This window comes from Coffea arabica, chromosome 2e (genome assembly GCF_036785885.1).
Source record: "Coffea arabica cultivar ET-39 chromosome 2e, Coffea Arabica ET-39 HiFi, whole genome shotgun sequence".
NCBI lineage: Eukaryota > Viridiplantae > Streptophyta > Magnoliopsida > Gentianales > Rubiaceae > Coffea > Coffea arabica.
Window position 1 is genome coordinate 7,511,307 of NC_092313.1, and position 24,433 is coordinate 7,535,739.

General features: G+C 35.7%; 3 protein-coding genes and 1 long non-coding RNA gene across 9 annotated transcripts; 1 reads left to right on the plus strand and 3 right to left on the minus strand.

Moving 5' to 3' along the window:
* The first annotated feature begins 5,704 nt into the window (after positions 1 to 5,704).
* LOC113730601 (protein LIGHT-DEPENDENT SHORT HYPOCOTYLS 1-like) lies at positions 5,705 to 7,258 on the plus strand. The gene has a single exon (XM_027255397.2). The coding sequence runs from the start codon at positions 6,407 to 6,409 to the stop codon at positions 7,013 to 7,015; it is 609 nt and encodes a 202-aa protein (XP_027111198.1). The 5' UTR covers positions 5,705 to 6,406; the 3' UTR covers positions 7,016 to 7,258.
* Positions 7,259 to 11,015: 3,757 nt separating this feature from the next.
* Positions 11,016 to 16,643, minus strand: LOC113730602 (low-specificity L-threonine aldolase 1-like). 6 transcript variants are annotated; one of them, XM_027255402.2, is made up of 11 exons: positions 16,321 to 16,643; positions 15,356 to 15,466; positions 14,129 to 14,577; positions 13,767 to 13,878; positions 13,206 to 13,256; positions 13,002 to 13,073; positions 12,766 to 12,898; positions 12,564 to 12,622; positions 11,921 to 12,021; positions 11,330 to 11,396; positions 11,016 to 11,241 (listed from the first exon to the last, which is right to left on the minus strand). In XM_027255402.2, exons 3-11 carry the CDS (start codon positions 14,569 to 14,571, stop codon positions 11,200 to 11,202), a joined length of 1,080 nt encoding a protein of 359 aa, XP_027111203.1. In that variant the 5' UTR covers positions 14,572 to 14,577; positions 15,356 to 15,466; positions 16,321 to 16,643; the 3' UTR covers positions 11,016 to 11,199. The 6 variants fall into 6 exon arrangements, with proteins under 6 accessions (XP_027111203.1, XP_027111202.1, XP_027111201.1 ...); XM_027255401.2 differs by lacking the exon at positions 16,321 to 16,643 and adding an exon at positions 16,038 to 16,174; XM_027255400.2 differs by lacking the exon at positions 16,321 to 16,643 and adding an exon at positions 15,596 to 15,763.
* A 902-nt stretch (positions 16,644 to 17,545) lies between these two features.
* On the minus strand, positions 17,546 to 17,980 carry LOC113728484 (GATA transcription factor 18-like). The gene has a single exon (XM_027252885.1). It carries the CDS (start codon positions 17,978 to 17,980, stop codon positions 17,546 to 17,548), a length of 435 nt encoding a protein of 144 aa, XP_027108686.1.
* Positions 17,981 to 20,253: 2,273 nt separating this feature from the next.
* Positions 20,254 to 24,120, minus strand: LOC140036600 (uncharacterized). The gene is made up of 3 exons (XR_011840152.1): positions 23,860 to 24,120; positions 20,861 to 20,920; positions 20,254 to 20,779 (listed from the first exon to the last, which is right to left on the minus strand). It is a non-coding gene; the product is annotated as an uncharacterized lncRNA (long non-coding RNA).
* Between the last annotated feature and the right edge of the window lie 313 nt (positions 24,121 to 24,433).

Below are 24,433 nucleotides of genomic sequence, written 5' to 3' on the forward strand. Positions count from 1 at the left end.
CCTTAAATATGCATTCAATGTTATGTATCACATCAGCAATATTAATAAGTGGAACTATTTAATTTTGTATTGGACATGAAAAATGGACAGAGGATCCCGTCTGATTTTTCGGTATATCATACGGATCACTAATCACGGCCTTACATGGGCCGAGTGGGCTCGAGACTAGGATTCTCTCCCTATCCTCCCTCTTGATTTTGGAACAACTGTCAAATGGGCAAAACCCAAAGACTTGGTGCGGTGCTCACTGATCTCAGACGTGGGCAAACAGATCCAAGATTGTGACAGGAGCTTGTCCTTCCCTACGAACAATAGTTTCTGAACTTGGACCGGGAAAGAAAATATGGTTGTGTCTGACTAGACTATTGTGACTAGAAAAAGACCCTTATCTCTTTCTTTGCATAGGTCTTTTTTCCTAGAAAATTTTTAAATTTTCTGTGAACACGTCTTTCAATTACTTTTTTACCTCACATATATCAAAGGTAGCAGTGTCAAAACTAGACCCTTAATATTTGCATTCCTACACGTGGCGTCTTGAAAAGATTTGAGTCAAGCCTTCATTCTCGAGTAAGAGTCGGACTCTACGGACACTTCTCAGACTGAATTCGAATTAGTTTCACTAAAAGTGAGGATACCGGGTGCTAAAAAAAAAAATATCTTACCTCTTCTTCTCATTCTTACTAATGCTGATCAAGAGGACGAATGCATTAACAACTGATGTTAAAGCAGAGAGGCAAAAGGTCATTGCAAGTCCTAAATTCAGTGCCTACTTAAACTGATATATTCATGTATGATTGTATCGAATAAAGTAAACTAGCAGCGTAGCACGTGTAGTGATTATTTCATTTTAGTATCCACTTTCATCTTCCAATACGCCCCCCTAAAATAGAAATAAAAAAAATCAAGAAGATGACAATAATGCAACTTATCCAAACAAAAACATCCATTCTTTCTTGTGAAATGGGTGTCAGCTAGCAGCGTAGACAATTTGAAGAAGTTTTTAGAAGAAAGGGTAAGGACCACCCTAGGCTAGACTAGACTCCACGGTATTGATCATCATATCATTTAGTGAACCAAAGAATTAATCGGCGGACAAGGGTACCCCTAATTAGAAACATACCTTAAATCCAAAGAAGGAAAAATTAGGGGCACTGTACGGACGAAGATCGAATCAGGGGTAACATCAACATGTCACGAATCGGACGGCCCAATTCGAACCACGAGGGCTTTCTAAAGCAATCGTTCGTGAGAGCAACCGGCAACGCAGCTTCGTTTGGGGACGCGGCAAGCGAGGAGGGGAAGAAGAAAGCGGGCTTTGTTGCCCGACAAGCTGTACCGATTGACACGTGGTAGAGCACGCTGTCATTTGGGGGCCCACTTTTGTGCACGTGTCAATGCCGAAAGGGGCGTTTGGGTGTTGGCAACTTGGCCCCCCGCCTAAGATTGCGGGATCTTTTGTTTGTACGGAGATGCAAATCCATATAATACTACTTTACTTTAATAGTCTACTCAAGTAGTGTAATATTTTGGATTAACGTGCAAAAAAAAAAAAAGGATAGTAAAGTTTAATTATCCGCTTGGACTAGATGTTTTTGATGGTATTTTTAAAAATTTTAATGTAACAGCATATATGAAAAACTTTGATTATAAATAATTTTTGAAATAGTTAATATATTGTACAAATAAAATATTTTTATTTATATATTTTTATAATATTGTATTTAAAAATTTTATTTTTGAAATAAATGACCAATCCAAACGAAGTGCATATTCCAATGTTGTAACCTTGATAATAACGTCAAGTATGGTGGTACGATTTTTTTTTTTTCTCCTTATTATCTATCATCATTTCTTCCCAAATGACTTGCTGATTCTCTATCGCCACAACGTACGGCAATAGCGGTCCGCATATTCTTCTTGCTTTGCCTTTGAAGTGCATAAGTTGGAAATTCGCAAACTACTATTCTTGGCCGAGAAGTAGCTAGTGCTGCTTGCTAGTTTATACTACGAAGCAATCGCCAGGCAGCAAGTAGCAACTGCTAACCCCGAGGCTCCCCCGGATCAGGGCTTCACGAATTTCAATTTAAACCAGTTTGTCCCCAGGTGTACATAAATAGATGCATGATGTAAATAAATCTAAACAGGGCATAAATTGTGATGTTAAAAATTGGAAAATAAATATCTCTCTCCCTTGAATTGATTTGAATTGACGCTCACCCGCACGCACTCCCCTCCTCCTTCAAACTCAAGCTTGAACTGCTCTACCTTTTCTTAGGGCTTCGTTTTGATTGCATTTTACTAGATTTTTTATAGAAAAATTACTGTAGCGATTTAATACATGTAAGACAAAAAGGTGATTGAAAAATGTGTCCATGAAAAATGTAACAATTTTTTGAAATCCCAACACTCTTGACGAGCTTGTTTCAAGTTGAATAAAATTCAGACATGAACATGCTAGTCTTACATTTGATCCGGTCCAAACACATTATTATTATTATTATTTCATTCACTGTTTTATGTTTTTGAAACAACAATCACAATATAATACGTTTTAGTTTGTTTTACGGGCTCAACCATATATCTACTATAATCTTCTTTAAATGCCACAAAATGCAAAGCAAAAGCTTTATGTCATTCGCTTTTGTCTTTTGTTCAAAATTTCAATTTTACTTAACCATAAACTTCTTTTTTATTTCTCGTGTGTTTTGTAGAATTAAGAAGATGAGCTACAATCTGCAGGTTGCATGAAAGTGAGGCCCTTTGTCTCTCCAATTCACAAATAGTATACATTATGAAGCTTGTTAAAAGTGAGGCGCGTTCATGTCTTTGTTCGCTCTTCTTGTGCTATTAAACCAAACTGCCATAGCAGTATGAATTAAATGGATCGATGCCTAGGTTTACCATTATTTAGTATCTGCACTAACTAGACTAACAATTTTTAGACCTAAATCATGACTCGTTCAAAAAAGGGTATATCAACTATTCGACATCCTTGTAAGTGTCCTATTGAATATTTGTAACCTGACAGATATTATTGTTAGCCAATGGACTGTTTAATGCATACACTTTTTTTTTTGTCAGCAAAAATACATTTGCGAGGCTGTGGTAGGGGGCTAGTGAGTATACAGACCCAACTAAACCAAAGAAGTGCTATGGCACAATTCTTAGATTTTTTTTGCTGCAGGTGAGGGTTCAAGCCCCTCCCTAGTGGCTACCGAGCCATTGGCCCAGTGGTTGTTAAATGCATACACTCAATACAGTAGATGTTGAGGTACGATCGCTGGGAAGTGTAAAGGCATCTCTTCTTAAAACCAAACATAATTTGAATGGCTTGAAGTGGAATGTGTAAAGCAAAGACACATTTCCCACTTTAGGGTTGAAGATTTTAAAGGCAAAATTAGTCCGCAGACTCCAATATTTCTAGTTGATATAAAAATGCTTGGCAGCTAGGTTGAGTTCTAGTAATGTTAAAGATAATGCTCTCTTCTCATTCTATTTTCGTTTGCAATTTAAACTTGAAGTTGATGATTTTCAATTGGATTCGGAAAACAAAACCGGATTTTGGTTGTAGGAAAAGAAATAGATTATGCCAATTTCGCTTGCTATGAACCTATAGAACAAGAAATTGTAGTTTAGAAGAATGTCAAAAAATTCAATAAACCTAAATGAATAGCTAGAGGGCCAACAGGATCAAATGTACAATTAGAAGCCTATTCTAGCTGGATCACCCCTTCCTCCTAACTTTTTCCTGGGGCTAAATCATCACTCTCACAAAAACAAAATATGTAGACTAGAACATTATCATGACTTATTAGCCATATTTCAGCTATTATTTAGAAGACTGGGATAATTTCAGAAACCTCTCTTGAGGTTTTTAATAATTTTACCTAAAAAATTACACATACCTTCCCTAAGTTTACTGTTTTGGTAACAAAAATTGATCAATGGTCAAACTTTTGAATGAATAGTCTAAAATACCCTCATAAAATTGTGAAGTTCATTTTACCTTTTTATAAAATTCTTTAAAAAAATATGGAACATTCTTTAAAAAATTTCAAATCCACTTTCAACCCTCATCTCTACAAATTTAAACCTTTCATATTACCACATCTCAAATTAGTACCATTATCACCATGACCACTACCACAATCAATCCCTAAATTCTAAAGCCTCAATCTAAGTTTAAAAAAAAAAAATCAGCATTGTTAAACACAAAAAAATTCAATGACTGCATTAATATAATATCCTATCTTTCAAAATTTGGAGTACCAATACCAGGTCCGTCCTTTTTAAACTTTCAACTTACATATTCTTCTTTAAATCTTCCTAGCAAAGCTAAAATTAATTTGTAATGTATTAAAATTGTGTTTAGGACATATTTGGTTATTCCATGAGTAAATTTTTTTTTATTTCTATTAAATATGTGATGCGTTCATATGCACAAGATTATGAACGGATTGTTTAGTTACATGAAAAATATTAATATATTAAAATTATTATGATCATTTTAAAAGACCAAGAAAAGTAAGTATAATATTAAAAATCTTAAAAGCATTTGGTGAAATTGTTAAAAACCTCCAGAGAGAGGTTTCTGAAATTATCCCTAGTAGATTTGCCAGGTGAGGCTGCACCTGTGATCTGGTAACAAATGTCTTGCCTCCAATAATTCGCACGCTGGGTTTGAAATATGGTCCACCCCAAGATTATTGCTACTACAGCTAGTTGTGAGTTATGGATAGCTAAAACGTCTAATCAACTCCCAAGATTACGTACACAAGATTATTTGATATATCCATTCTACCTCCTTGAACAATATAGGACATCCTATTGGCAAGACCATTGACATTCGCTATCAGCAAATCTTTGGGCATCAATAATATTCTCCATGTGGAGAAAAGTTGAGAGCCAGAGACGCCCAAGTTTCCCGAACAAATTTTGTAATTTGTAGACTGTAGTAGGATATATACAGGAAAAATTTCTCTCATACGAAAATCACTTTGCACTTAGAAAGATGCAACCACATGCATGTACGTTGCAACTGGTAAAATACTTTGACGTTTCAGCCCTATGTAAGTGTGATAGTAGCTATTCATCTTCTCATCAGTTTTATTTCCATACTTTCTGGTTCACTACGTATCATGAAGACATACATGGATGGGGATGCAAGCAAGCTTAGTTTAAATCGTGAACCAATTATTGGACTAGGCCTCAGTTGCTACGTACTTAAACTTTTGTTTGCTGGTAGATGGACAGTGCATATATATGATGGAAAAACAACCAACAAAAATCATAACTAAGAAGAAATGAAGGTCAACCGGAAAATGCTTGCAATAAATGCAGGTGACACACGGGGCAGTCAAGAATTCGGATGAGTCTGGGCCACTGGCACCTCTTTGAACTTTCCTACATTTGTTGCTTTATGTGGATGAGCCAATCAAATCAATTGCCGGATTTTTGTAAAATCACTACTACGAGCCAACAGAGGTTTACTTCTATCAAGAAAGTTACGTTGCGAATACTGCATCAAGGGGTCATCTCCAGTGGAAATATGTACCTGATCCAATTGGGTAATTTTATCAAAGTAGGGAACAAATCTCAGCTATAAATTGTTAAAAAATTTGATTGGTTTGTGGTTTACCGGACTATAAATAGTGTAGTATGTTGCCTAGTCAACCATTTTTTCCTATTTCTACACCCATCACCTCAATTTAATGCCAAACATTATTGATCTTCTTGCCACATAAACTTTTTGACTGTTCTCCATTCCTCTCTCTCTCTCTCTCTCTCATGGACTCCCTATAATTGTAGTTACTTCCCCTTTCCCAGGAAAGAAAAAAATCAGATGATGGATATTGATCATCAACTAGTGCTTTCCTTTCAATCAGCTAAGAAGGTAGTACTGGTGGTCTCCCAAGATGTTTGACTGGTGAAACTGTTGATGAGGGTCGGACAAAGTCTCCAGACTGAGCAGCAGCAAGATCTCAGTAAGAAACCACAGTTTCGTTCCACTTTCTCTGCAAAGTTAATCATTTTATCCTCACCTGACTTGTCCTCGTCCACCTTCTTCCCGATTCGCGTTTGTCCCCATTTTTTTACTCAAGAAAATGCAGCTCCCATGCTAAATTAAGTAGTAGCAGTACTTGTATCATCTATTGCTTGTTCAACATTCTACTTTTCCAACCCCACTTTCACCTAAAAAGACTTCTCTCTTACTCACATCTAACTTACTTGTGCACACAAGCCCACACATTATTATTATTTCTGATAATCAACCTAAGAGGAAAAACAAGTAATCAACCTAAAAGGAAAAACAAAAACAGGAAACCAAGTACTAGCTTGCAGTCCAAAACCCTAAACCAGAAAAGGAAAAAAAAAAGTTACCAGATCCTGCAGCAACATTGCTTCGATGGATTTTATCACTACACCAGTGCCAGGCATTCCAATTTCTGGAAACATCAAGTGTGGTAGCACCAACAACCAGCTGATTTCAAACTGCTTGACAATGTCACCCGGGTCATCTCCTGCTCCTGCTCCTCTGCCTCCTCTGAGCCGTTACGAAAATCAGAAGCGCCGGGACTGGAACACATTTTGCCAATACTTAAGAAACCACAGGCCCCCACTGGCAGTTCCACTGTGCAGCAGTTCTCATGTTCTTGAATTTCTTCGGTACCTTGACCAGTTCGGCAAGACTAAAGTGCACAACCAAGCATGCCCTTTTTTCGGCATCCCAAACCCTCCTGCACCCTGCCCTTGCCCTCTCAGGCAAGCCTGGGGAAGCCTGGATGCCCTCATTGGCCGCCTTCGAGCTGCTTATGAAGAACATGGCGGTCTTCCCGAAGCAAACCCTTTTGGTGCTAGAGCTGTCAGGCTTTTCTTGAGGGATGTTCGTGATTTTCAGTCCAAGTCTAGAGGGATCAGTTATGAGAAGAAGAGAAAAAGAGCAAAGCAGCAGGTAGCTATCAAATCTCCTGCGGGTGCAACTCTGCCTTGTGGAGAAACAAATGCTATGATTTAGTACTACTGGTTATTTGCTTGACTTTGGGAGCATTAATTACTCGTCAGTAGTAGTATAAAAGAAACTTAATTTGGAAAATGAGCACACAGATTGATATACCATGAATCTTTGTTATAGTGTGTATTTGCTGCTTTAGTTATAAGCTTATAGTAGCTGAATAATCAGGTTTCCTTTTTTATGTTTTCCTCTCTGTTGTGTATATTGAGCTTTCAAGAATTATGAAAAGCGATATTTCTGCTATAATTTTGAGATTCTCTTCTTTGTTACCAGTGGAAAATTTTGAGTGGTTTGCTTTGTGATTTTGAGAACTAGAAAGAGTAAAGCTTGATGAGAACGGAATTGGTCGGAGTACCAATTGCTTGACGGTGCAACTGTTGATGGTAGAGGGTAAATTGATACGGTATGCTCATGCGATTGTATCACAACAGTAATGTTCTAGTCCATTATATCTGCAACTTTTTTTTTTTTCTTTTTGGACTATATCTGCAAATCTTCGTAGCTTGACAATTTTCGTACTCCAAATATTCGTTTATCTTCTTTATTCCTTATTATTTACTCTGTGATCGCTGATGATTTCAAAATTAGATTGCATGCAATGCAGAAGTAGCAAGATTTGTCTTAATCACAAAACGTTGGATTCATACTCATTTAATTAAATTAATTTGAACCCTTGTTGACTTTATATATAGATAGTTTCTACAACGTTTTAAATTGTTGAAGGAACTTGTAAATTGTATGATTAAAAAAAAAGGATCCTTTGATTGATGATATAATGGTTCTCATTTTTCTTAGAGAATATTCTTATTTACTTAAATTCATATTTCATCGATATTTCATTTTTATTCCACCCCCCATGCTACGGAGAGTTGGGATTTCAGATTGAAATGATTGGTATAGGTTTCGAAATACATACATTACTTAATTGTGCTTGGAGAAAAATCAATGAGCTAGCCAGAAATTCTGTACCTGGTTGATTGTAGAAGAAAGCATAGATCTTTTGAAGTAACATACATTACCTGACTGATTGCAGAAAGAAAGCATAGATAGATCTTTTGTGAATAATTAGCTCTAAATAGTAAAGAAAGTTGATGGCTGGTAGCTGTGTTTGGAAGTAAAGCTGAAAAGCTTTCTTGAAAGTTGTTGAAATAGTTTCCAGAAATGTTGAAATTGCAGAAAGAGAAATTCTAGAGACATGAATATATTTCACTATCGTAGCCTACCATTGAATGAAAACACTATGCTGCAATAAATTGGGAAAATATCACCTGGATGCATCTCCCATGCAGTATGTAACATCTTTTGGAAAATCAGTATTGATGGATTCTATTATAGACCCTCCAACTATTGTTTGTGTGTAAGTCCACCATAAATGATCATTGCGAACATTTTCCAGCAATGTATCTGCTCTACTTAATTCTTGATTAGTTAGTTCTTTAACTAATTTGGATTGAATACGCTTAAATAATAAGGTGAAGTAAGACAATAGCAAATGTAAACTTAATTTAGCAATTTTTTGGCTATTTAAGCGTGCAATATTGTTCTCTAAATTTTGAATCATTTGTCACTAATTGAGTCAAAATTTGACCAAAAATGTAACTTTTTAAAACATACCATCACAAACATGAGTGGTAACAGAACGGACTAAGTTCACTTTGCACCTTGAAACTTGTATCACTTTTCACTTTTCACTCTAAACTTCAATTTTGAATATTTTTCATCCCAAACTCTTAATTTTTGACACTTTGCATCCTAAAATTTCAATTTTGTTTTGTTTAAATCCAATCAATGACAACTTTAACAAAATTAACGGTATAAAGGACTCAACAAATCAATAACAACATGTTGAAAGTGATCAAAATGTGCCAAGATATCGTAGTAAAACTAAAACAATGCATTATCATTAATTTGTATTATTTTTTATCTCGTTAATTTTGCTAACAATGTTAGTGATTGAGATCATATAGATCAATCATAATGTGGTGAAAGTAGTGAAAAAAAAGTTAAGAGATCACAATTAGAACAAAATGGGATATTACCATTAGTTTTTATCATCCTTTATCTCATTAATTTTGCAAACGTAATTATTAATTGAACTTAAATGAGACAAAGCTGAGAGCTTAAGATGCAAAATATTCAAAATTAAGAGTTCAGGGTGAAATTTAGGGTGCAAAGTGAAAAGGTTCAAATTTAAGGGTGCAACGTGGAATTATTTCGGACGTAAATAATCTCGAAGGCAATAATAGTTTTTCAAAGAAGAATGGATAAATCCAATGTATAGTAAATTTATTTCAACTTCCCTATGAACGAACACAAGAAGGAACAATTGATTGATTAGATGGCTTCCCCTTATCTCACGAGTCACGCCTGACCAAACTACAATTAATCTTCCTAAATTTGTAGTACTTGACGAATCAATACAAGGTTTAGTTGAACACTCTTTCAGTTGCCTCATCTTTTCAAGCAGAATTAATTACGTCAAACATTTGATAATTTAAAGGGGACAAGAGTATTACATTTGTGGACAACACCCTCAGCATTAAAGGGAAAACATAGTTAGGTATTGACTTTATCATGATCAAACGAAGCTTGCAATTATGGCAAAGGCAAAGGGACGTATTCTGATCTATTTGATTAAGATATTTTACCAGAAGATCTTTGTGAACCATGAAAGTTTGCGAAAACGACAACCTAGTTGATATCATGATACTGTTACTGAGCATTTAACACAGTCCTTTTATTATTGCAAATATGGAGACTCCAAGCCATAGTTTTTTTTTTTTTTTTTTTTGACGCAGGGTGTCCTGATCTTGTGGATCAGACTAATCCCGGTGACTGGCAGAGCCCTGCTCAATGACGCCAACGCGTTACCAACGAGATCGAATTGAGAACCTGCCGCTAAAGAGCGGGACGACCAAACCAGACGAGCTGTCCGTTGGGGGCAAACCTTAGTTGATAAGGGTTCAAAGTAAAATGAAAACACGAATGCCATAATTACTTAGTTATAAGTTATAGCCCCTACCAACTCAGCCCAGTGTTCTGGGGAAAATTGTAGCATAATGTATACTTTTGACACCTTTCCACCATTGTAGTCTTGTCTTTTTTTCTGCTGGTTTCTTTATGATAATGTTACCATCCATGATTCACGGACCAATAACAAAGGACAGCACTAGCTAGTTTTACACTTTACTCACGAAAGATAATTGGATGCTTCTTGAATCGAATCTGAATGATTTCTCCTTTTCTACCCCCCCCAAGGCCCCATCCATCTAATCGCATTTCCTCCCCTCTTTCTGTCTTATTTGCAAGATATGAAATCCCATCTGACTTTTAAGGTTAAAATATTTCTATAGCCCTCAAGGTTGATGAACTTATAATGTGACAATCAAGTCCAAATGATTGGATGTTTGATACCATTGTCCCTTTTTTCTTTAAACAAATCTTTTTAAAGAATCACTAGGATTTGGAGAAAGATCAAATGGGATAGGTGAGAAGCCAATCTGATATCAAAGATGATGAAAGAAAATCTATCAACCATGCTGATATGTGCCCCCATTAGGTTGACCAAAGTAGATGTGCGGATTGGTCCATTTTGCCTTTTGGCGAAGCTTTACAACCATTTTTGAAAACTTGTACCTTCTGAGATGATACGAGAATTTAACCAGTAGCTCTTATCTGGTTGTGTGCAACCACAGATATCTGACAGGGAAAATATACTGAAACTGATGGCTGAGGGCTTTCTTTTGTATATTTTTTTTGGGCTATCCATTTCATGTATAGTTTTTCTTCCCAGTCGTTAATCAGCAAGAGAAATTGCTTCTCTCAAAAATACTACGCTATGTGAAGTTTCTTCAGGGCCAACTTCACCACCTCTATGATGAACGATAGCAGCCTTACTTTTTTCTCAGATCATTAATCTCTGTACAATTCAGTCTGTATTTTCCTTCACCCAAAGAATTAACAATAAAAGTCGCGTATGTTTCCCAAATATGCTCATGACAGATAGCTCCAAAATCATATCAAATTAAGAAAGAAAAGAAGAAGTTTAAATCACACTTTAGAATTTAAAACTGCTTGTAAGGTTTTACTGTTTGCTACAGACTTCCACCGTGATGATAGGTTTGATCTTTGATGCTCAGAAATTTCAAGAACTAGAAATATAGTGTATGATATCATAAGAACTTGTCTCATTTGCCGTCTTGCTTGCCATGAACTCCGTTAACAGCTTGCTGCAACAATTCAAGAACGTGAAATCACTTTAGTTTGGAGTGTTATTAGGTCATGAATCAAGAGAGTAAGTACGGAGTCGAGAACTACCTGCATGCAAGACAGAGTGTAGTGGACATCGCTTTCTGATATTTGGTGGTGAAGGACCATCCTAATCCTGCAATTATAACAATTTCAATGTCTACCTCTTAGATATGCTTTATAGGTTTTGCCAAATCAAAAGATGAATATCAATCATGCTCTAGTACACGACCGCAAATTGTATAATCAAAATATCCAATATCAAAGGAGAGGGAATTGTCCATGAAAGCATTTGACTGGATTTAGCAAACATATGTCTAAAGCATAAATTAGTTATCAAAAAACGAGGCTTATATTTGTGACAGGAAAAAAAAAGAAAAAAAAGAAAGCCAAACTAAGACAGTAATATAGTAACACTTTTCCCGTCAGCTGACAGCAAATCTGCTTCAGCTGGGACTACTAGCAATTAAACACATAAATAGGTTGCACGAACAGTTATCAGAATTGCCTGTTCTGGCAGAAGCTGTTATCACATTATATATCATCTCTCAAGTAACCTATTGGATAAGCATCAAATCAGAAGATGACGAGGCATGCATCCATGAAAAACTTGGTGAGAGATTCAGGCCGTATGATGGAAGTTTATCATAGGAAATGAACCTGAATGGGCCTTCTGGTAAAATAAGTATCCCATGTCCCTCCAAAATCTTGCAAAGCTTGGTTTCTGTGATATTTACGCTCTTCAGGATATCACAATATACCTGATTATTACAAAAAGGGAGGAAAAAAAGATCGCATTATGTTTTCTTCTTCCATGAAATTCTGTAGGCTAGCTTATAAACGAGGCACCAGCCTCACAACTTAAAGACTTGCTTCTAATAACACAATAATTATACAACAATAACAACCTAAAAATCGAGCACCACTGGCAGGACAAAGCATCATCTTTTCCTCTCACATGATGACGCATTTTGTTTACTAATACGAATCAACCAGTACACCTACTATCAAAGTTTTTGCAAATTTTATACAAATACACCCTGTTCAAATTCCTAGTCATGAGTAGCAAAAATAACTGCATAAGCAGCTACTTCAGCACCAGATCAGCTGGCATGCTCGTTTCAGATTTTTTTCTTATCTGCTTATAAATTCTCTTGAAGTTTTAAAAGAACTAACCACTAACAGCTAGTTAACAAGGAAAACACAAATCATTCCCCTGCATAGTTTAAATACAGAAAGGATATCAGGAACTTTGTTGGCCAAATAGGCCAATCATCTTCAACTTCAAAACTAAGCAACTTACTATATTAGTCTCGACGGAATCAATGTCAACATTTAGTCCTTTGATTTTGTTCAGCCCCACTGAGAAAATTACAAAAAGAACGTAAAATCAGATATGTGGGAGAAGTCAAGAGGATATTAGGGGTGCATATATGAACTTATCAAGAAAATATGGAAAAGCAATTGGTTCAATAAAATGAAATTCTAAGGGAAGAAGACTTTACCTGCTAAAGTTTTAGCCTTTTTGTGATCTCCTTCAAGCTTACCAACATTTTCTTGCAATGCAATAAGAGCAGCAGCGCACAGGACACCAACCTGCCTCATTCCACCACCCAGAGTCTTCCTGAGAATCCTTGCCTGGACAGTTATACAAAAAGAAAGATAAGTGCTCAATTTGCAGAAACGATATTTTCTTTTGGGGCAGGGGTGGCGGGGCAAGCCTACAGCACAATGAGCTTACTCTGGCAATAAAGGTTTCTGAACCAACAATTACGGTTCCAACCGGAGCACCAAGACCTTTCGATAAACAAATCTGTAATCCATATTAAAAAATGGATGAGGAACAAACAGGTATTTAGTGCAGCAAAGTGAATATGATGGTCAAGGGTGGACAAGGAAGAACAAGTGAAACTAGGAGGGAGTCTTTCATGATCATTCTACTTACAGATACTGAATCAGCAGCCTGTACAAGCCTGTCAACCGGAACTCCCAGTGCCTGAAGAATAGATCTTGCCAATTAGGACTTTCCAGCAATGCAAGAAAACAAACATGACAGTGCAACTAAACAGATAGCTGGACCAAAACTAAAGAGTCTACATACTCCATCTTCCAGAAAATTTGCTCAAATGCCGGAAATAAGTTTAATAACCCCACTTCGACTTAAAAAAATACCAAAATTCATAAATGATTTTAGTTCCAGAAGTTGATAAAATATATATACAAAGTTTCGCAGCTTCTGGGGATGCTCATCTCAAAGTCCTCCAAATTACCTAACGGATGTGGACCTTGACTTGGGAATTCATGTTATTACAGCTAAAAACTTCCAAATGACTATTGAACATCCAACTGCAGATTGTGGTTCCCAACAGAGTTAAACAAGCAAGATGAAATGTATATCAAAGAAGAAGTAGTAAATAAAACTACCCTCGTGATTTGATAGATGAAAATACTACCTCGACATGATAGAATAAGCAATATTGTATCCATTAGTAAAGTTATTACTCACAACTGATGCATTAAAAATACGAGCACCATCAATGTGAAGCTTCAGTCCATACTTCTTTGCTAGCTCTCCTACTTGGTCTATGTATTCTGGAGAAAGGCATCGACCACCAGAACTGCATAATAGGATGATGCTGTAAGAATCTGATAACCAGCAAGAAGCAATATTCTCCTATTAATTTAGGAAATGTGTTTTGGTTAACTAGAATTGCAATTCTATACAATCACTTATTAGACATTTAACCAAGTTTTTCCAATCAACATCTAGCTACAAAGAGTACAAGGCAATGATATACATGTGACGACTTTCTGTGCTATGTGGATAAGAGTTACAACTAAGAAATTCACCATGAAAAAAAAGCTTACTGAGCATGTGAGTTTTCCAAACAGATGAGCCTAGTTGTTGGGCAACATATCTCAAATCTAGGATCTCTAATTGCAGCTTCAATTTGATTGATATCCATTGTTCCGTCTTCATTATTCTTCACTGTTCTTGGATGAACACCTCCAATTGTGGAAATACCTCCATTTTCATAAATGTGGATATGGCAACTGTCACCTAGAATTACCTCACTTCCCCTAATTGGACAATGTGTAAGCACACAAATAAGGTTACCCATTGTGCCTGAAGGGACAAAGAGGGCTGCTTCCTTGCCTGTGATTCTTGCCATCTCTGTTTCAAGGCGACGGGCAGTTGGGTCATGACTTAAAACATCATCATCAACTTCAGCATTTGCCATTGCAGTCCGCATGGCTTCAGTTGGTTTAGTCACTGTGTCAGATCGGAGATCTACCGTTCTTGTCACCATTTTGCACTATAATCAAGCAGAACAAAATGAACAAATCAAGACATGAGTTAAAAACAAGAATAAGTTATCTCCAGGCATGGGACTTCCATAGTTACGTCATTCGAAAAAAATAATAAATAAGACACTGACTCGGACCTGAAAATTAAACTACATATAACCACTCATGAAATGGAACTAAGCAATAACAAACATGTTGGAGATCTGTGTTTTTTCCTGAATTCTCTGGAAGGATCAGAATATGTAGACAATAAAAGAGAAAATAGATTTGTTGTCTTAGGAAGAAAGGTCTATCAGTGAACTGAGAAAAAAGAAAACAAAAAGGAAAAATGAAATCATGGACGTATGCCATAAAAAAAAATTTATTTTGCGCATGTGCGTGAGGAGCACTTGAAACGTAAGAAAACAAACCAGAAACTTTGATGTATAAACTGTAGTATAAAACGTAGAAACTGATGACAAGGCAAATGCAAGAAATGCGGAGTCTGATTCTGGATGCACTTAAACCTGAGGTCGTCTGGGTGACGCCTCCAATTTAGCATAATTAATCCATATCTTCCTAGGGATTTCTTGCAGGATACTAATCTAATTGCAGTTCAAGATTAAACTGAAAAAGAAGAGAGATTTCTTCCACTTTCACATCTCTTTATCTCCTTTAGCAATGAATATCTATCCCATCCTCTCTCTCATTTCAGACAATTTCATGCAAAATTCATCTACTTTATACAAAGAACCAACAGCCACACAACATGCTCGGACGTTAATCAGTGCGCATTATATTTGATACCTTTTCTTATAGTTATTGAAGCAAAATCAGTCAGTGTTGATTGATATCTCCCTTCTTGAGTTCTTGATGCAGAGTTACAGAATCCAGCAACAATCAACCAGATTCACTCAACTGCACTCCAAAGGTAACAAATCGGTACCAAAAAGGGGCAAGAGAAATTTATCACGAAAAGGTAAAGAAAATATGACAAAGATGATTTAAAAAGAAAAAAAAGATTAACCCACAAAACTGAGCACTTACGTGTGATGAAATTCAATCATGAGCACAGAAACAGAGCAGAATCAGTAGTTCTTGTCAAGTGGAAAAGACCCAAGATACGTATCTAAGTAAAGCACCACAAGAAGAATCCAAGTGTATGACAGCTGAATCTTTGGTTCTCTTTCCCTTAAAGAAGCGAAAACCCAACCCCACCGCAACCTCAAAAGAAAGAAATGCATGACCTCTTTCGGGAACTTATTATTTCGTCATTTAATGAAAACAATTATCAAAAACAAGCATTATCTCATCACATGACAAAATACATGAGCTACACACATGGCACTTTACAGTCATTGAAAATGATGCATGCATGATAAGCAACTAGCGGTTGATAGAACTTCAATAAAGGCACCAAAATTCTCGTCTTAATCAAAAAGATTCTTCAGGTACATAGTTGAATTTGACACTTCCCTATTGGGCTCACCTTTGATATGATCAAGTGACTCTGTTGTGGCTCCTTTGTGTCTTCTTTCCTACCTTCCTTTTGTGGTTTTATTTTTTTGGAACCAAAGTTTGGACTAACAATCCAAAAACATATATGGGATTTTAGGGAAACACGGTAAGTTTTGATCATCTATGGGTTGGAATGCAAATCTATTTATATACAAAGGTGGGTATGAATTATGAAAATTAATGCATCATGCATGAAGTTTATTCAAGCTGGAACATAAAATAATGGTAACTAGGAAGAAAAGTTGGATACTAACTCCAAACAGGTGGTAAAGGCGATGATGACTGGAATCCTTCACATTCTGGGCCCTTTTCTTATCGGTATTATCTCTTGGCCCACCGCAATACACGAATCACGAATGCGGGAAAGATATCTTACAGACGCTATTGATGTTTCAAATATTCAAATTCTTGACTGCAATTTGATGCACTAAAATAGCCCTTTCAAGCTTAACAAGCAAAATTGTCCACGGCCGACCGATCATTCTTGGAACTCCAGACCAATCTTTCCTAGAACTTCAGAAATCCTGGGAGCCGCCATTATGGTTTATTGACGCTCATAACAAAAGATGGCTAGTCTTTTGAGTCCAGTAGTTTCCTACTTACATTTCATTCGACAGGAAGGGTCATTTGAGCCGGGTTTTAATAAGTCCATTAAAATATTTGGTTTCGATTCATGAGTTTTTTCTTTAAAAAAAAAATAAAGAGTTTTCAGCTAATACACGTAAAGTTCATATTTGATTCATAATATATTCGAATTTTGATTTCAATTCGGACTCAGTTCAAACTCACTTATTTTTTCTTAATATAATTACTATAATCATTAAATAATATTAATTTGAAATCGTAACATTAAAACTATACAAGTATACATACACCAATAAAAAGTTCATTAAAAATACATAAACTAAACATTTTTCAATAATAAGTGTACCTAATTCTTTTCAAATACATACAAAATAATAATGAAACGTGAATAGATTACTAATAATTTATCTAATGAATCTAATTCTCTTCCTACTAATTACTAATATTTTAAGTATACATTACATATTAAAAAAATACATGTATATATATGTGTGTGTATATATATACACACACAAATATATACATCCATACATACATAAATATATATATATATATAGGGTAAAAAACAAAAAAACCCCTGTGGTAAACCTATTATACAAATAAGTCCCCTATGGTTTCAAAATATACAACACGGTACCTCATGCTTTGAATTAAATTGTAAACCTGATGGAAATCGGTAAAATTAACGGGACTGATATACTGAAAACTAAAAACAAATTCTTTATACTTAATTTTTAGCAAATATTACTATTCTACCCCTTAACCCCCAATAAAACTCCCAGTGATGTTTGAATCTCCCAATAAAACTCCGTGAAGCTGCCCTTAACAACCGCACTAGACTGTACCTAGTGTTGCATAGAAACCCCCAACCCATTCTTCGAGACTGATTGAACCTCAGATACCGGTGCTGAAGAACTTGTCCCACCCTCCTTCAAGAACGATATATGAACATTTTCCGTTGAAGCAGTACCCACCATAACTGGAGTTGGTGTGACTGTTTGCCCGGCTACTTTTGTGGGACGAATGTTTGGCCTGTAAAATATCCCAACAGAAGTTAGACATGTAAGAAGAGCGTCTTTTTTCGATGTCATTATTGGTTAGATGAGTAGAAGGAGTGCCCAAGGAAAGAGTGCAATCAACAGAGGAAGACGGTGGAGATGATGCGAAGGAATACATTTTAGCAGTTTCATCAAAGGGTTTATTGTGATGGTTAGGCATAGAGAAGAGCATGGAGAAGAAATTGGCTTGATGAGTGTGGAACATGCCACATGAACATGGCCCAGCCATGTTTCCATGAGAACCGCCATTGCACCTATTACTGTGCATCATCGTTTGTTTTCTTTCTTCTTTCTTTTCATGCTGCTGCTTCAATCTCTGGATGGATGAATAATCTCTCCAACTGGTCTTTGAATTTATAGGGCTAAGACAAAAGAATGAAAGAAATACTACTAACTATGGGTTTTGTGAGAATAAGGTGAAAACGATGGGTAATAATCAAATGGTTGAATGGGGGAGTAAGTTGAAGTTTGGAAGGAAGAGCTCGTAATGTTATATGAATATGATATATGAGTGTACGAGAGAGAAAAAGAGTTGGAGCCGGGCATTTTGGTCATTTCATCAATGCCCGTTAATTTTACTGATTTCCGTCAAATTTACAATTTAGTTCAAAATATGAGGTACCCTGTTGTATATTTTGAAATCATAGGGGGCTTATTTATAAAATTGGTTTACCACAGGGGTTTTTTTATTTTTTACCGATATATATATATACATACATATATATACATATATATATATGGGAGAATTGTAATTTTGATCCCCCAATCTATAGTATATGTGCGTAATTAGTTCCCAATCTATTTCGAAAATCAATTTTGGTCCCCAATCTGTTCAATTTTGTGCTAAAAGTGGACAATTGACGAAATTTCTTCAATTTCAACCGGAACCAAGTCACGTGAGATCACGTGTCGGCACTAAAACCCCTTTTTCAATTTTTTTAATTTTTGAAACACGTTTTTTAATATTTTCAGTTTTGTCTTGCCTTTGGACATATTAAACAAAGACATGAAAGGCTAAAATTCACTAATCAAGGAGTTAGTAATCGTGTGTAGAAATAAATCACAAAATAAAGTATGACGACGACATCCTCTACTTCCTTCTTTTCTCATCTTTTTTCTTCCAACTCAAGAACAAACCCTAGGAGCCTCAATCCCATTCTAATCATACAAAAAAATTCTTCATTCTGGCAAAAAATTGCAAGATCTAGGCAAAAACTTTGTATCGAGTTTCTTTTATTTTCAATTTAGCTCCTCATGGAACCAATGAAAAATTACGACTGCAAGCAACGAGCAATAATGGTTACTTCTTGGACAGACAATAATCCTGGGAGAAAATATTTCACTTGTGCAATCAAGAAGGTATGGTTGTCTCTGTTTCTGATTTCAACTTTTCTATCTCTATTTCTGAGTTTAAAGCTAAAGGTTTATGATGTTGGCTGTGAAGAGTGACAGAGAAAAAAGATGCGATTATTTTAAATGACATGATCCAAAAATGTGTAGAAAGTCAACAGCCCTGATTCCTGGACTACTACAGAGCATGAACTCTAAGAATGCTACAATTGAGAGGCTAAGAGCAAGGGAAAGAAAATTATTATTAGCAATTTTGTTGTTGGTACTTCTGCTGGTTATTGTGTTACTGGTGTAAAAGACAAAAGGTTGGACAGTCTTGGTATCAACTAAGCAGCTCAAGGAAAATGTGTTAAGTATTAGGCTAAGTTAGGTACTGTCTAAACTTAGAGATGAAAAACATTCATCCGAATTGTAATTTTGGTTTTTTTTGTTGGAATGGGTGAATGTGTAAGTTGTAATCTACTATCAGGCTAGTACATTCTGTTTTCTTGAATGAATAGAGATGAAAGACATTCATCCGGATTGTAATTTTGGTATTTTTTGTTGGAAGGGGTGAATGTATAAGTTGTAATCTACTATCAGGCTAGTACATTGTGTTTATTTTAAATAAATGAATATATTGGATGTTCCAATCTGCTTTTAATTAGTTGTGTTTTTAAAATTCATTTACAAGTTAACTGGATGTTGAGTTCTCCTCGGAAAATGAATTCAATTTGAGAGGTTGAATGAAGAATCATTTGACAGCAAAATCATGAATCCTGATTGAAAGAGCACATATGTAATTTCCAGTTTATGCATGAACATGGGTTACATATCGTTGGATTAAACAGTCCCAAAAATCAGAATAGAAAATTCACTGCAATCATTGCATTGCAGATGTAAAGAAACATGGAAGAATAATAGGAATTCAATACATCCAAGTCATCCACAGCTAGAAGCATACTTTCACAACCACCATCCCATTGATCAAATAAAGGCGTTTTCCTGCCTAGAATCCTATATAAAACTTGAAACACCTATTTATGATAATTTCCACAATTCAGAACGGCCAGAAAACAGAATGAAAACTCAACTTCAAAATGTGGAAGTAAGTTGCTATAAAACCTGAACATCATATGTAATGCTAGATAGTAAAACAAAACAAATGGTAATATACCAAAAGATAAAAGAAGAATTCATTACTGGCTTGGAACCAATAAACAAAAGATACATTCAGAATTCATTACAATCATCAAATAGACACTGTTTTGTCATTTGCCAGAAATGATTACAAACTTCAAAACTGTCATGTTCACGCTAGCTTGTTCTCAAGATACATGAGTTCCAAATACTAATATACAAAAGCTACTAATCTGACAAAAGCTACTACTAATCAAATTCAACAACACAACCATCCAAAAGGTGCTGATTAGCAAAATTAATCTAGGTACTGATTAGCAACATCCAAAATGTGCTGATTAGCTACATATCAGTTAGTTGATGTTGGCTTTTTCTTTGTCATTGCAAGGTGAATTTGAACATCTTTGATCCTAAAAGATATCCCTGTTCCTCCTCGGCCAACTGGTTGACTGCTATGTACCACAAAATGCTCTAAGATCCCAAAAGTTTCATATAGGTTTGGTTGAGCAGTAGTGGCAGAAGATATTATATTGTCATCACCAGTTGCTGGGTTGTTCTGTGATGAATCTATTTGCTTTGCACTTCGTTTGGTGTCATTTTCCTACAATACATCAGCATTTAATCACTAAATATCGAACTCACAAGAAACAATAACTAAATGTGCATTAAGTAATAAAATTACAACATATTTTCTTGATATTTTAGTTCTCCTCTTCTTTGTATTTGAAGTGTTGCCCCTGACCTACAACAAAGCATAAAATGCATTAGCTGCTACAATGTTACAGACACAGGTATATCCATTTACACAAATTACATGCCTGAGTTATAGAGTTATCTACTATCATGTTATCTAGTTGTGAGAAACTCATATCCTCCTGATTTACTTGTGTTTTCTGCCCCTGTTCTCTCATTTAACTGGCTGCAACACCTGTTTCCTCTATAACCTTACATGTCCATGTGTTATGACCTTGCTCACCACAGAATGAGCATTTACAGATTTGACCAAATCTCCTCACCTTCTTGCCTGGTCCTTTGTTTGCTGTATCTCATCACCAGATTTTCTTCTCTGTTTCTTTGGTCTTCCTGGTACTCTTCCATAAGTTGGTGGCAGGGATGGCTGAACATCTATATCTTCCCACTCATGCGCTCTATTCACAGGTAAAATGCAAGGGTCATAACACTTAAGATACTTTTCAACACTGTAACAGTCATCAATATACTGCATAGGAGCCTTCATAGCAATCCACAAAGCTGAAATTGCATGAGCACATGGTATCTCTGTCAAATCCCATTTCCTGCATGAGCAAGTCCTATCCTCAATATTGACTGCCCACTTTTCACCATAAGGACAAGCAACTTCAAAACTGACATCGTTTGATTTGTAAGGCACACAGTAAGTTACCTTGTCAATATTGACCTTCATCATTTTCTAATTTTTGGATAGAAACAAAATTTACTCCACTTTTTCCTACCTCTATCTCTATTTTCTTGCATTCTTTGCATGACAAAATGCTTCAATGCCTCCATCATGACAACAATGGACCATTCCCTGTCATCTAATATTTTGCTGTTAAATGATTCATATATGTTATCCAACAACATATCACATTTAGGGAATGTTCTGAAGTGTGATCTACTTCACTCTGCTGGATTCTTGTCCTCTAACCACTTAATTGCTTCAATATCCAGTTCTGCTATGGTTTCCATTCTTCTTATGAATTGTGCATAAGTAGTTGCCTTAGCTGCTTTCCATAAGGCTTGCCTCATAGCTGTCCCTTTGAATCCAGCAGCTACCATATTGCTATGCATATGTTTCATACAAAATCTATTATCAGCCCCTGAAAAAACTGAATCACATGCTTGAATTATGCCCTTCTGCTTGTTACTTATTATGGTCCATTCATAGTCTTTTTCAATTTTTAGATCCTCCTTAAGTAAAATAAGAAACTAAATCCAGGAATCCTTAGTTTCTCCCTCAGTTGCTGCATAAGTAATTGGATACAAACCATTATTTTGATCAATTTCAACTGCTATCAGTAATACTCCACTAGCCACACCTTTGAGGAAAGTCTCATCTAACCCAAACACAGGCTTGCAAGCATTTAAAAATTCTTTTTTCACCCCAACAAAGCACATGTACAAGCTTTGAAATTTTTCTTATTTGGTGACTAAATCACAGTAGTTTTCTGCCACATTCATTACTACAGTACTACCTGGGTTACTTCTCAAGATTTCCTTGATATATTTGGGCAACTTATTATACTGGTCCATATCACTACTTTGGGCCAATTTCCTGCCAATTATTTTAGCTCTATAGCCTTGATGTCTACTCAAATAGCACTTGTTCTCTTTCATTACCAGATTTTTGAAGCTAGCATAATCTATCTTGGGATTCTCCCTAAATGTGTTAAAATATTTTCTGTTAACCCACCCAGATTTTACACTCTTGTTATGATATGAAAACCCATACTTGTGTTTCTGCTGGAATGTTCTAACTTCTAATCTGCCATCACCTTTCATCTTCCTAGCATATATGTATCCGTCACATTTTTTTTTAGGTCAAATTGCCCTGCATCTAATGGTGTTACTCTTGGTAAATTTAAATGGTCTATCCCGCTTGATATTTCAGGTTCTAACTGCCTCTTTAAACTTCTTGAATGTGGTAAATACCTGCCTAATTTTAAGGTTGGGGTTATCTGCATCCTTGGGGTCATACATAGGGGGTCTTGAATAACCCTCTTCATCTGAACCTGAATCTGGTGCAACATCTATGTCGGAATTGTCATCATCAATATCAGAATTATTCACTGTTTGTCCCCTAATTTCCTCTACATATTCCTTTTTTTTTCATTCCTTTTAAACTACTCTTTCCTGTGATTTTCTACCCCTAACTATTCTAAATTATGATCAACATTTTCTTCATAGTCATTGTCATCAGAAATTTGCTCATAATCAGAATATTTTCTTGAGAATTCTCTAGAATCAGAACCCTCTATATATTCATCATTTTTATCTTCTAATACAAAATCTTCATCATCAACATCAAACCCCCACTATGATGCCAATAACTCACTAAAAGAAACATTTATGTACAAATCAACTACCCTTCCATACTCAAATTGATTAACACAATAGACATGCAATTCTCTATCTTGACTTTCTAACATTCAATCTATTTAAAAAAGGCTTATACCTGTGACCTCTAATGATCAAACACCTTTAATTCACCTCCCTTATAATGAACATCAGGTTCAGTTTTACATTTTCCCCCTAAGTGACACTTCATAGTCACTTCCGTGCTATCACTGTCTACATTTAAAAAAATAACAAACAAACAACACAGACCATAATTTAGATGACAGAAATAGTAAAACTAGCAAACCGACAATAAAAAATGCATACTTTAGCAAAGATTCAAAGACAATGACCATCAATTGCAGTAAAATAAGCCCCACTTGTACAGTATGAACCAGCATGATAAGATCCTGTTTAGAGACACACATGGGACCACATCACAAATGACAAATTTTTTTAGGACTTTTTTCAATATTGGTCGTTAATAAAGCCTTCATTACAGATTTTTTGTCCCCCCAAGTACCAAAAACATCTTTTCCACTATATTCTAACATTATAGTTGGCGATTGTGCATATATATCACAAAAAGAAGGCAAAATCACATACCATAATTAGGTGCTGCCAGCTTGTTCATTTCCTTAGGTCTCACTGTCATTTCTGCTTTGCAATGCCACGAGCAGCTTCAGCTTGACTGAATTCAGCAAGATTTTTTCGGATTTTTTCACGTTTTGATTCTTGATTTTGGCTCTTAGGGTTCGTTGTTCTTTTGCTGAAGAGAAGAACCCAGGTTGAGAAATACGAGAGCAAATGTTTCTTTTTCTGATATTCAACCTTTTTGGTGGGCTCCACTCCTTGATTAGTGAATTTTAGCCTTTCATGTCTTTGTTTAATATGTCCAAAGGCAAGACAAAGCTGAAAATATTAAAAAACGTGTTTCAGAAATTAAAAAAATTGAAAAAGGGGTTTTAGTGTTGGCACATGATCTCACGTGACTTGGTTCCGGTTGAAATTGAAGAAATTCCGTCAATTGTCCACTTTTAGCACAAAATTGAATAGATTGAGGACTAAAATTGATTTTCGAAATAGATTGGGGACTAATTATGCGCATACACTATAAATTGGGGATCAAAATTACAATTCTCCCTATATATATATACATACATATATGTATGTATACAAA